The sequence below is a fragment of the Podarcis melisellensis genome, assembly GCF_964234715.1.
Source record: "Podarcis melisellensis genome assembly, chromosome: 7".
Classification (NCBI taxonomy): Eukaryota; Metazoa; Chordata; class Lepidosauria; order Squamata; family Lacertidae; genus Podarcis; species Podarcis melisellensis.
The window spans coordinates 26,509,209-26,523,481 of NC_138539.1; the positions used below are offsets into that span (position 1 = coordinate 26,509,209).

A 14,273-nucleotide genomic window follows, 5' to 3' on the forward strand; every position below is an offset into this window, starting at 1 on the left:
AAACAGGGAGACCTTTTCAGGTAAGCTTGCAAGCTTACCAATTGGCTATGCACAACCTCCCTGATTTAGCCTGTTCCTTCCCCTTTAAGAAGGGTTTTGATATGCAGAAATGATCAGGTGAAGCTTTTTATAGCCAGTATGGTCTACATTTTGTGACTAGGAGCTAAATGTGATCCCCACCTGCAATTGCTGCAGATTAAATCGCTGTTAAAGGAACAGCTAGGGAGGCTGCATCAGAAACTGGCCATCATGGGAACATTGGGAGCTGACGTCTATTTGGCCCCAGTACTGCCTATGACTGGCAGTGGCTCTCCAGGTCTCAGACAAAATACCTGCTATGAACCTCTTTAATGCAGATGCCAAGGACTGAACCTGAGACCTTCTGCAGTCAAAGCATGTGCTCTGCCACTCAGCTATGCAAGACTTCTAAGGGCATTACATTTCTGAGGTGTGACACATGGGGTTTTTACAATAGACGCCTAGAAACATAATGTGTGGATGTGGCAAAGTGGTATGTGAACACACAAGCATCACACAAATGCACTCTTCAGAGCACCATGCTGACTGCCTTCTTCTCCCTCTGCGATGTACCACAGGCAGCAAACCCAGGTTGCTGCTGTGTAATGTAAGCTCCCAGTGTGGTGTGTAAAATAAAAGTTGCAGGGCATCCTCAAAGAACCAAGGTGCTGACCAGGTGCTTGCCCTCCAATTGGTAACATGGGCAGTGCACACTCACACCCCATTTTTCCAGTAAGTTCATAAGCCTGGTATGAGTTACAGGGATATTGAAAGAAACCCAACGAGACTGTTCTCATCACAATGGAAAAATTGGGATCTACATGCCACCATAATGTAGCTAATTGCAGCGCTGCACTAGATGGTATGGTGGTTTATCTAGTTCTGATAAGTACAGCTAGATATCTATTCAATTGCTAATATGCAGTTTGTGCTCACCATCCACATTTTACAGCTGTTTAATCTGCTCTCTCCTATTGCTGCTGTTGGCAGTTTATACAGCTAATATGCTCTCTATGGAGACTAGTCTCTAAATATTTGTAATGCCTAGTGATTTCTTATTGTTCCTGTACTCATATTTCTTTTTCCAGGTGCTCAGATGCTACCCTACTGAATATATTACTCTGTTATAAATGCCTAGGTATTTAAATATCACACATTTTATAATGGCATCAAAGAAACGGGGAAATAATGTGTTTTTTTCTGTAATAAGTATATATTCTGCATTTATGAGTCATGGAAACCATTAGGCAACAAGGTGCTAGTCAAGTAATCCACGATGCATATAAAGCATTATGAATTCCCCCCTGCCTCAGCCCCAGAGGGTAATGAGTAACATTCAAGCTAATCTCCGCTGCATAACAGAGCCATTCATCTCTTCGTAACATGGGGTTTCTAATTTTGAAACCCGAACATCAACTTATGCACTGCAACAAGAAAAAGGCTTCAATGAAGGGAGAGAGATGCCCACTAGAGAGATGGATCCCACCACTTCATCCGCCATATACAATTTTTACTGGGTATTCATAATTAAGGATATATACCAGTGATATAAACAGACCCTATGCATTAAAAAAAAACCAACAATCTGTGTCTGAGTCACTTTGTGTTTTCTCTCCACTTTGAACTGTGTTTCGAGTTCTGAGCCACTCTGTGTACAGCAAGGCACTGTGTTTCCCCACTAAGTATAATGCAAAATCTAAAAATGGCTATGGTTTTTTTTTTCCTTTTGGCCAAAGTTGATGAAATTTACAGGCACAGGAAACAATCCAGAGTGGATTGAGGCTGCCAAATTGCAGATAAATAGGTCCAGGGGCTTTTTGTTGTGGAGGTAAAAGGAATTAGCTTTTCTCCATTATATCTTATTAAGGGGTATCACTTTCTTAAGGTAAAGGTAAAGGGACCCCTGACCATTAGGTCCAGTCGTGACCGACTCTGGGGTTGCAGCGCTCATCTCGCTTTATTGGCCAAGGGAGCCGGCGTACAGCTTCCGGGTCATGTGGCCAGCATGACTAAGCCGCTTCTGGCTAAACCAGAGCAGCGCACGGAAATGCCGTTTACCTTCCTGCCGGAGCGGAACCTATTTATCTACTTGCACTTTGGCGTACTTTTGAACTGCTAGGTTGGCAGGAGCAGGGACCGAGCAATGGGAGCTCAGCCTGTCATAGGGATTCGAACCGCCGACCTTCTGATTGGCAAGTCCTAGGCTCTGTGGTTTAACCCACAGCACCACCCATGTCCCTATCACTTTCTTAGTTTAAGATAATTAAGAGGTGGCTGAATGGTGGTGTGTATTTCTTTATAGTACTTTTTTTAAAAATAATAAATTTAAAGCCTTTCTTCTGGTGGTTGTTTGAGTCCTCAGATAGGTCTTTATAGGTCTCAGATATCATAATCCTGTTATACAAATTATGGTGTGACCACATTTGAATACTGTGTACATTTCTGGTCACATCACCTTAAAAGGGATATTGTAAAACTGGGTGAGGTTGCAGCATATGGAGAGTTTTAGTCTAGAAAAAATGCATAATCTAACTTGATAGATTATGAATGACAGGGAGAAAGTAGATTAAGGTTTTTCCCCTCTCTCGTAACACTAGGACTGATGAAGCTGAATACTGGAAGATTCAGTACAGATTTTTTTTTTAAAGCATTTTTACACAGCACATAAACTATGGAACTCTCTTCCACAGGAGGCAGTGATGGCCATCAACTTGGGTGATTTTAAAAGAAGACTGGACAAATTCATGGAGAGAGCTGTCAATGGCTACTAGCCATGATGGCATTGTTCTGCCTCCACAGCTGGAGACAATGATGCTTTGGAATACCAGCTGCTGGAAACCACAAGAGGGAATAATGCTATTGTGCTTGAATCCTGCTTGCATGTTTCCCACAGGCATCTGAGTAACCACTGTGAGAACAGGATGCTGGACTAGATGGGCCACTGGCTTAATCCAACAGGGCTCTTGTGTTCTTATGTTCAGATGTTTATTGTGTTTTCTTATTGCAAGTTCCCATCAGTAAGGGTTTGTTGATGCTGCTGTTGATCAGTGCAGTATTGAGTGGTTATTTGCATGGGTGGAACAGCTACCACAGATCAAACCCAACATACAGAACTCAGCTTTCCTGTTTCCTCACATCATCCCAACCACAGTGCTTTCCAGTGGTGTCTGTTCATGAAGGCAAGTCATCCAAACCCTCTACAAAAGTCCAATCTGTGTAGGATGAATGTGTGTTGGGAGTGCGGGGATGGCTAGGTGTCAGGGAACTGCCATCGGGGCCGGAGGGAGAGAGCGGGCTCCAGAGGGATTCCAGAGTGCGTCCCGGGATGGGGAGAGGCAGCCCATCTTCTGGGGAAGGGAATCAGCGTAGTACCAGTGGAGAAGGGGGGGCAGATGGAATTGGCGAGGCGGTCCCATGACTCCTTGCCGGGGACCAGTGGGGAGAGTAAGGCTCCTCCGCTGCCCACACTCTCCTTGCGTAGAAGGCTTCTGCGCAGGGAGAGTAGGCGGAGACTAGGCGTCAAAGAGCTTCTTTGCTGGAAGAAGTTCAAGAAACGCCCACTGACGGATTCTGCCAGCGATTGAGACAGCCTGTCCGGACAGAAAAGGTTCACTCAGGCAACCCAGCCAGGTGTGGCGCCGGTTTACGCACAAGCAACCCCTAGAACCATTACACTAGGCATAGGCAGGCGCTGCCCCAAATGCATGCATGCTTGTTTGAACTCAAAAGAGAACCTACATGCATAGGCTCCCTTCAGATATTAAATTATTGTGGTGAGGGCTCAAGCTTTCTGCTTCAGTTCCTTCCCTCTCACATCTGCATGTTGTTGTTGTTGTTGTTGTTGTTTAGTTGTTTAGTCGTGTCTGATTCTTCGTGACCCCATGGACCAGAGCACACCAGGCACTCCTGTCTTCCACTGCCTCCCGCAGTTTGGGAAACTCATGTTAGTAGCTTCGAGAACACTGTCCAACCATCTCATCCTCTGTCGTCCCCTTCTCCTTGTGCCCTCAATCTTTCCCAACATCAGGGTCTTTTCCAGGGAGTCTTGTCTTCTCATGAGGTGGCCAAAGAATTGGAGCCTCAGCTTCAGGATCTGTCCTTCCAGTGAGCACTCAGGGCTGATTTCCTTAAGAATGGAGAGGTTTGATCTTCTTGCAGTCCATGGGACTCTCAAGAGTCTCCTCCAGCACCATAATTCAAAAGCATCAATTCTTCAGCGATCAGCCTTCTTTATGGTCCAGCTCTCACTTCCATATATCACTACTGGGAAAACCATAACTTTAACTATATGGACCTTTGTTCTATTCAGACTGAACATTTGTAAAAGGCTCAAGCACTGAGCAATCAAAGGATCAGAAATCATGTGTGAAATGGTTTGAATCCCCACCATAACTAAAAGCATACATGAATGTTTGTGAGAAAACAAGGACTTAGGTTCTGTAGCTGAACCAACGCTTAGAAAATGTTCTGAATGTCAGTCCCAGAACTTTATAATAAAGAGTGTCTCTGAGCTGGTGCAGAGTGAATTTATTTCCCTCCTAAGCGAGCCTAGTGCATCCTCACTCTTCTTAAGGTGAGGGAGGCAGAGTTAGCAAGTTAGATGGGGATGATTCTAAGCTTAGGGGGGGAAAGCTCTCTGAAGAAATTAAGCACTGCAACCCATGCTAGTTAACTTTTGCAATCCAGACTGATCACAAAAAGATGGTTAACATCAATGGAAATTAATTCCCATATGAAACAAGCTTTACAATGTGCTGCAGCAGGAAATGTTTTGTGGCTATGTTTTAGTTGTTGGATCTTTAAAAGTCCCTGCAATCATTTTATGGATAATGTGATTGAGTATCTCTACAGAAGAGCTAGCAACAGGGGGCACCAAAGCATTAAAGATTCTGCAGCATCCACTACTGATGACATAAGTGCTACAAGAGCAGAAGGAGATGCTGAAAGAGAAGAAAAGGCCCAATGGAGTCAAGAACAAAAATACATCTTGAAATATACTCAGAGTCGCAAAGTGATTTCATGCTCTTTATTCAGCTCATAGTGGTGAGGAGGAATGAATGAAAGTCCCCTCAGAGTATCTGCTTTATATACATTATTTACACAATGGGCTGCACATGATTGGCTAATTCCGGAATTCTACTGTAAGCCAATCAGGTTGTGGATTCACTTCTATCTGGAGCATGATTGGGTGGTTCCTGCTAACCAATCATACTGCTGCATTGTTCTAGGACCAATCAGACTGCTGCCTTTTGGAGCCTATTGTTCTAGGACCAATCAGACTGCTGCCTTTTGGAGCCTATTGTTCTAGGACCAATCAGACTGCTGCAGTTTGGATCCTATTCGACTCAGTACATAACACATCTCCCAGCCCAACAGCAAACAGGAAGGTGGCAATTTTTCATGACTGCTAATACATGAATTCTGCTGGCTTTTCAAAAGAACGTTGGAATGATTACCAATCAAAATCCCAAATGCACAGGAGCTTATGTGCTTGTCACTGGAGTTAAAAGGGCTTTATGAGCATCTTTTCAGGACTCGAGGTTTCTATAAAATCTTTTATAACTAGAAAGGCAGTTGTGTAATGGGTCATGAAAGTCGTCACCTTTGCAAAGTCTATTGATCTTTCTCTTGACGCAGGATCTTTTCTAATGTCACAAAGGCCCTCATTAGCCACATGGATGCAGCTCCCTTTCTGGAAAACGCCCCAGGTCTGCAGAAATGTATGCATTAGAAGATAATATTAATACTAATAATACTAATAATAATGCACAAACAGAGCCCAATGTGGCCTCCAGGAGCCAAGGAATATTAAGTGTCAGTTGGCAGGGGAAGGAAAGGGAAGATGGGGAGAATTGGCTTGATTCTTCTCCTAGTAACATGCAGGTTCAGTTCACATGGAATGCTAATGCATAACGTAAGAAATAAAAGCAGCTATAAAATACAATTAAAAATTATAAAGCATGTAGCATAGTACATTACCATTGCTACAACAGTCAGAAAAATCATTAAGGGTTGGATGTGGGAAAAGCCTTTGATATGATTGACTGGCCCTTTTGAGCAAGATCCTTTCAAGAAATGAATCTTGGTGGCAGATTTAAAGAAGAGATTGCCCTCTTATATAAGGACCCAATGAAAAACGATTTTGTTAACAATCACCTGTCAAAGCCACTAAGGCTTCAGTGTGCCTTCAACACCTTATTGTTTGTCATGGTTTCCAATCTTTTTTCAACCATTAGCAATTTTGATAGGAATCAACCAAATGGTCCATAGAATTACCTTTGGCTTGTAAGAATTCAAAATTTCACTGTATGTGGTTGAAGGGCCTGAGCTCAACAGCGCTCTCCTCATTTGCAATTCCCAGAAACTAATATACAATGGCACACTGTCTCTGACAGTGAAGGAAACCATAGCCAACATAGCCAGCACAGAATGATACCTCTATCCTCCATGAATTTATCTAATCCTCTTTTAAAACCATCCAAATTAGCAGCCATTACTACATCTTGAGGAACAAATCCCATTGTTGATCTATTCGCTGTCTGAAGAAGTACTCCCCACATTCCCCGTCCTGAACATTCAAACATTCAGGTTCTTCAGATGGTCCCAAATTCTAGTATTAGAGAGAGGAAGAAAAGTATCCCCCTTTCCACTTTCTCCACGACATGCATTACTTTATAAACCTCTAACATGTTCCCCCTTCTGTGCTCTTTTCCTAAACTAAAAAGCCCCAAATGTTGTGACCATTACTTTCCTCAAAGAATTACTCCATCCCCTCCAATTTTGGTTGTCCTTTTCTGAACCTTTTCCAGCTCTGCAAATGCCCTCCCTTTTTTTTTAGATGAGGCTACCAGAACTTTACATAATATTCCCGATCTGATCTCACCATTTGTATACTGGCATTATGATATTTGCAGGGGGGTTTTTCAATCCTTTTCCCATATGATCCCTAACATTTAATTTGACTTTTTCACTGCTGCCTCTGGGGCCATCTGGGTATCCACTATGATCCCAAAGTCTCATTCCTGGTCAGTCACTGCCAGTTCAGATCTCATTAGTGTATTTGTGAAATTACGATATATATTTTTCTGTTGCCCTAATGCATCTCATTTCACACTTGCTTAATTTGAATTGCATTTTCCATTTTACTGCCAATTCACCCAGTTGAGAAAAATCACTTTGTAGGTCATCACAATCTCTTTAACCACACTGAACAACTGAGTGTCACCAGCAAACCTGGTTACTTATTGCTCACCCATAACTCTACATCATATGAACAAGTAAAAAAGCACAGGTCCAAACAACAGTCACTGAGGGACTGAGAAGATGAGTTCGTTTCCTTCCTCGGCTTGGCCTCTTCAACAGTTTATCATGGATCCAGCTTCACCCTTCCTCTTAGCCGAAGCTGGGAGAGAATTCAGCGTTTGTAGAACTCAAGCCCCACCTTCGTTTCATCAACATTCTGTGGGCTGTTTTAAGATGCTCACTCAGCGCAGTATGAAATGAAGACATCACTCCTAACTGCATTTCTTAGAACTGGGCAGTGCTTCCAAATTAGCAAGATGTGCTAATTTGCTACGCCACAGTCACTTCCTAGAACCTAGCTGCTAGGATAAGCCTACTGTATTACTGCAAATCATGACAAAACTATTGCTCCTATCGTAGGCTTGTCCCAATGTCTGTTTCACGCAAGTTATCGTGGAAAACACTGGGAGGAAATGCAAATATGTTTTAAAGTTCTAGCATTTTTTTTCTTATTGGAACAAGAGATGAGTGGAGTTAACTGATTAATGGCAGCTCAAGTTGTGGACCATTTTGATTTAACAATCCATAGCAACACTGTGCTCTACTTCTCTACCTCCCTTCCTCCTCCACTCACCCACAAAAGCACCTTTTGTACAAGTTACAGACTGGTCTACAAATTACATACTACTGTCACTCAGGACTCTGTTTATGGCCTTTATTGCATACTGTATATTCAGGGCATGCCATTTACCAGGAATAAGGGCCACTCTTCTGTAGTTATTAACATTGCATAACCTATCCCATATGGCACTTCCCTTACTGGCACATAATTATTCATAGAAAGAAGAAAGTGCTCTGTGCCATACGAACAGGAAAACGTTTCATTTCAATGGGTTCCAAACAACAGAGGCGACACAATGGAATTTAATAAAACAGGATGCCTCTCTGCATCTTTGCAAAGACAGTTCTCTGCAACACAGGCCAAGCAACTTGCACTTCTGTGCCATTACTTTGTGTTATATCTCACAGATGACCTTACCAAAATACCAACAAAAAGGCTTCAAGTCTGAAAACAAAACTATGAAAACTTCCACATCCCACCTTTAATCACAAAAACTTACCAAACACTTCCACTAAATGCACACACCGTTGTCATGTGCTCTTTTCACAGACAACCAAGTCACAGTGCAAGCACTGGCTATCTGCATATGGCATGAAAGCGTACCTAGCGTGTTCGGTGAATGCATTACATTTTATCACAAGAACACACAATCTGTGCATGGCAATCTCTCAAAATTATTTGTTCAACTAATCAGGGAAACTTGTTTCTGATAACAAAGCAATATTTTGTATATAGCTCTGAGGAAGCCCAATACGTAGCTCTAATAAAACTCTCCAGAATTCTGAATCTAACACAAAACTGCATGGCTTGTAACCCAAGCTAAAAGCAGTGGAAACTAAATGGAGCATACTCCCACATAATATGCAAGGACATGAGTGTGTGGTTCACCTTTGACTTGAACTTCTTGCTAAAAGAAATGTTTTCTCCATTCCAGTACTAAACTAACTTCATTTCACAAGAGGCATACAAAGCAACAGTGACATCCAGTGGCTTCTATAGGTAAACTGCTAGTCATTTGTCCTTGGATCACAACTGGTAGCATCCTGCTTTCTCCATCAGTTAGATTCTCCGACCTTGACATCATCCTCCAACTACACAATGTACCATCACAGATTGATACTGGAGTTTCATGGATAAAACGGAGAGGTTGATTACTCATGCTTTTGTTACACAGCCAGTCAAGAGAAACTTCAAGTGACTCCAAGAAAATAGGAGATTATGCAAGAGGCCCTTGGAGGGTGTAAGCAAGAAATTTGAAGTTCTGACACCCTTTAGTATTACAATAAGCCCACAACCTATGTGGGGGTTACATTCTGGGGGTCAAACCTAAAGCCAAAATCACGTATAGTGGTACCTTGGGTTACATACGCTTCAGGTTACAGACGCTTCAGGTTACAGACTCCGCTAACCCAGAAATATTACCTCGGGTAAAGAACTTTGCTTCAGGATGAGAACAGAAATTGTGCTCCGGCAGCGCGGCAGCAGCAGGAGGCCCCATTAGCTAAAGTGGTGCTTCAGGTTAAGAACAGTTTCAGGTTAAGTACGGACCTCCAGAACGAATTAAGTACTTAACCCGAGGTACCACTGTATAGTCAAAACTCATTGCGTTCAACAACGGGGGGGGAGGGATTGCCAAAGTCATTTTCCCCAGAATCCTGCTCCCTTTTCACCACCTTTTTATTTCATTCATTATTTTTTTTGCCATGTACTTAAATGTGCATAAGTTGCAGAGTTACAGTATTAGATAAATAAGCTATAAATGAAAAATATTGACCTAGATAAGTTATCTTGATCAAATGTGAGTTGTGTGCACAAGTATGTGCATGAGGCTGCACATCAGAATGTTTGGCCAAGCCAAGGGTGGTGTAGGTGCGAGAGGTTCATCCCCCCCCCCCTCACAACAGCTTGTATGCATGTAGGCAAGTGCAGATGCGCAAGTGAGTATCTTCTTGTGAGTTGGGGGGCAGTAGGCCATATGCTGAGACATCTCTAATCCCTGCATCCAGCAAGTGTTAAAATATCAGCCAAGCTATTTTCCTGGTGAGGCGATCACATCAGTGATAGGCCATTAACACGGGTATGTGTGTATGTCCCTGCCAAGGTCCTGTTTCCCTGACCTATGCTTTTCTGACACACATAGAATAATGTGAGAAAACAACTCAGGCACTGACTCTGTTCAATCTGTACAGCTGGGAGAATATACAAAGCTCCCAGAGTTCTTTACAGTGGCACCTCAGGTTAAGTACTTAATTCGTTCCGGAGGTCCGTTCTTAACCTGAAACTGTTCTTAACCTGAAGCACCACTTTAGCTAATGGGGCCTCCTGCTGCTGCCGCGCCGCTAGAGCACAATTTCTTGTCTTATCCTGAAGCCAAGTTCTTAACCTGAGGTACTGTTTCTGGGTTAGCGGAGTCTGTAACCTGAAGTCTATGTAACCTGAAGCGTATGTAACCTGAGATACCACTGTATTGTGGATTCCGGGACTACCTGTGGATGGCGTTTGAAATATCAGCTTACTTGGGTGGAAGACCTAAAAACATTCCAAAAATGTTTTTTAAAACAAACAATCCGCTTTTGAAAAATGCATTGAATTTGCTATAGCTCACAGTTGCCGCCTAGTGTCACAACTGTATATTGCACTTTTTACAACACATTCAAAACATTTTATCTGCAGTTGTACAGCTGAGTCCTTGGTACCTGTTTCATTCTCTCTCTCCCCTCACCCACTAAGTCCCAATCTCTATATTCAAAATAATCACACAGCGGTGGGGGGGACACAATATGGTACTGCTAATTCAGGCTGCAAATAGAGGCCTGCATTTTTGAACGGTCCTCGAGTGCAAACTCCCTACAAAGAGAAAAGTAGCACCTCAAGGAGGTGACTATGGAAGAATCAGAGTCCAAACATCATTACGCTAGGCCCAGTATAAATTGGTAGCAAAGGCCTCCCCTCTCTCTCTCATTCCCTTGTTTTGAAAAACTGAAAACAAAGGCCTTGTTCGTTTTTAAAAACAGAATGCTTGGTTGATGCAAGGCATGCGAGTGTCTCTCTCTCTCTCTCAAACCCAGGCCTCTAGCACAGTCTCCCCCATCTTACCTTCCTCCACAAACAGCATCCTGAATCCTCAGCAGGCCAGACAACTAAACTCTGTGGACCAAGGTTGCCTTCCAGGCTCCTCTAGTGGCCTGGATACTGTCAGCTGACCCACAGAAGCCAATCAGAACCCACCAGGCCCTATAAAATCAAAGTTGGTGCTTCAGTAGGAGTAATAGGACATCAGGGGATGATGCTCACCTTGGAAGCCAGTTCACTCCAAGCTTCCCAGATGCTTGTCTACTTACCCTTGATCCTAAACACGGGCCCGTTTTAAACTTTGCAGCCTGCTTCTTGCCCTTTGGGCCTCAGCCTCCCTACATCAGAACTGGAGCCACCAGAACTGTGACCTTTCCCTGAGCTTGGCTAAAGCCTGACAATTGTTTCCCTAAGAAAACTTATTTTAAACATCAATCTTTTTTTGTTTTGAAATAAATAAATAAATAATAAACAACTTCTTTTTTTGCACTCGTATCCCTCCGTTCTTTGGTCATGGGACCCAAGATAGCATACATGTGTCTTCCAGGCAATCACACATCCGGGCAGACCCAGATATTATTAGCTTCCGCAAGCTGCTGGCCTCATTTGCCTCCAGGCCATACTCTGGGGTTGTTTCCTTCTTTATAAGTGCCTTACGTTTTTGGCTGTCTTGATTTGCGCTTACCGGCGGAAATGCATGGCAGCAGGGCCTGTATGCATATATTAATTAGACATAAACGACACATTCGTTTTAGACACTGTTCCTTATTCCCAGCGTATCGCATCAAGTTCTCCTGTGCTTTCTGTAGGCCAGAGGCCTGATTCACTTGGATGTATTTCAGTCAGTCACTTTCTCTCAGCCTAACCAACCTTCCAGGATTGTTCGAAAGAGGAAAGTACTGCTTACATCACTGTGAACTATTTGAAAGAAAGGCAGAACAAAAAAAATGTGGCTAGATCAACCTTTTCAGATCTGCAAATCAAGTGGCAAAATTTCGTTGTCTTTGCTGCATTTCTGTATTTTGGGCTGTCAGGATCATGATGGTTGCCATATGTTAATTGTTTTAGTTTATACTGACGCTTAAAAGGATCTTATCTAACTCTTCTGTGCTTCTTTAAAATGTGGGTTTTGTATTGTATTTTTCATTTTTATTTGTGGTCATTTTTATAAATTTTGTAAACCACTTAAGAGATTTCCTCGATCTATGAAGCAGTATGTAAATTGCCTAAATAAATAAAAACATGTGCAGATAACTCTAAGAGTGTGAGTTTTATGCCTTTAGAAGACAAGGAAATTTATGACCCCATTACCACTGCATCTTACACATTTTCATCTTCATTGCCACTCGGTTAACTCACAGTCCTGATTGTTTTTAACAAATGTCCCTGGATCCGTCAACCTGTACCTCTCAGAAAATTCTGGTTTGCAATGCTAATAGGAAGGTACTGTGCCCAGACCCACAGATCAGCTTGTCTGTCTTCTACCTCTACCTGTTGATTTCACTTTATTTTTCTTCCTTTTATACCAGGGCCTTCATTTGCCTCCACTTTTGCTGATCAGCACATAAGAACCAGGGGACAGAACTTAAAAGGTCATATAAATCCAAAATTCCACACATTTCCAGGATCCAGAGTCAACTTTTTGAATTCCAGACATGATCAAAATCTGCTTTGAAGAATTAAATTTGGGTTTACTTAAATAAATTCTAGTTCATAAATTTTAAGGCAATAATGTTAGGTACTAACATGCTGTATTGTTTTTATGGTGTGTGTGTGTGTATGTGTGTTTAACTATTCTAAAATCCAGCAATATGTAATATACTATTGATAAATTAGTTTTACCCCTTACATCAACTCTGCTGGCAATGCTACCATAAAGCAGCCATGAACTAAGCTTATTAGTCTCTTAACACAGTACTATAAAGTAGCCACTACTTAGTAAACATAGCAAAACATTGTTACTTGCTTTACTACAACAAAATAATTTTTTTACTAACACTACTTTTTGCAAACAGCCAAACATTTAATCATTCATGCTTTGGTCTGGATCTCCATGTGTAAAGCCTCCTGAGCTACTTAGTCCCTTGTCTCTGCTTCTGTTAAGTTGTGGGTGAACATACCAGACGACACAGCGATTCTTCAACTGCTCTTGTTTATTCACAGGCCAGAACTGAACTGAAGGGTTCAGTCAGCCTGCTTATATAGAGCACCACTAGAACGCAACAGTAACCATTTTCTGTAACTATCCAATCACTGAACGTCACTTTCAATCCCTTATTTGCATATGTGGGCCTGAGTGAAAACTATCTACAGTATCCCCCTGCTGGCCCAGGGTGAGAACTTCAGTACATAACAGCTTCCACCTCCACATTCCACATATCCTGCAAGAGAGGCACCAAACAGCCATCCTACAGAATAGATTAACAGGAATAATTTGCTGACAGTTCATTTATCAATACCTAGAAATGGGTGTGAGTGGAGCATCTTCCAACATGTCACAGCCCATCTTTGAGCAGCATATCTAGCTTTGACACCATTTACTGCAGGCAGGCATAGGCAAACTCGGCCCCCCAGATGTTTTGAGACTACAACTCCGATCATCCCTAACTAACAGGACCAGTGGTCAGGGATGATGGGAATTGTAGTGCCCAAACATCTGGAGGGCTGAGTTTGCCTATGCCTGATTTACTGCCTTTCCTAAAATGTGTTGTTCTCTCTTCTGTGACAGTTTTGATGGCCAATTATCTTATCAAAATAAAAATACAAGGGACTCTGTTTCTTTAAAATTCTGGTTAGACTATCTTTCTAAGAAGTTCTAGAAGATTAGTCAAATCAATCAGTAGGGAGATAAGAGATATAGCACCTTAAGGTAAAGGGACCCCTGACCATTAGGTCCAGTTGTGGCCGACTCTGGGGTTGTGGCGCTCATCTCCCTTTATTGGCCAAGGGAGCCGGCATACAGCTTCCGGGTCATGTGGCCAGCATGACTGAGCTGCTTCTGGCGAACCAGCACACGGAAACGCCATTTACCTTCCCGCCAGAGCAGTACCTATTTATCTACTTGCACTTTTGACGTGCTTTCGAACTGCTAGGCTGGCAGGAAGAGGGACCGAGCAACAGGAGCTCACCCCATCGCAGGGATTCAAACCGCTGACCTTCTGATAGGCAAGTCCTAGGCTCTGTGGTTTAACCCACAGCGCCACCCGCATCCCCTATATAGCACTATATACACATATACAGTTGGCAATATTTTGCTAGGCAAACAAATAGTGTTCTTCTCATGTACAACAATATACAAAATAGGCTGTTACTAAGGTGC

General features: G+C 42.6%; 1 protein-coding gene across 3 annotated transcripts in view; it reads right to left on the bottom strand.

The window, feature by feature from the left end:
* SLC26A7 (solute carrier family 26 member 7) overlaps positions 1 to 11,314 on the bottom strand; it is an 80,119-nt gene extending 68,805 nt beyond the window's left edge. For 2 of the 3 annotated variants that reach the window (XM_081919742.1, XM_081919739.1), the window contains exon 1: positions 10,979 to 11,314. In XM_081919742.1, coding sequence (XP_081775868.1) covers positions 10,979 to 10,997 — 19 coding nt within the window. In that variant the 5' untranslated portion in view covers positions 10,998 to 11,314. Of the gene's footprint in view, positions 1 to 5,620; positions 5,729 to 10,978 lie in introns of all 3 variants that reach the window. The other variant, XM_081919740.1, reaches the window with a different exon arrangement.
* Between the last annotated feature and the right edge of the window lie 2,959 nt (positions 11,315 to 14,273).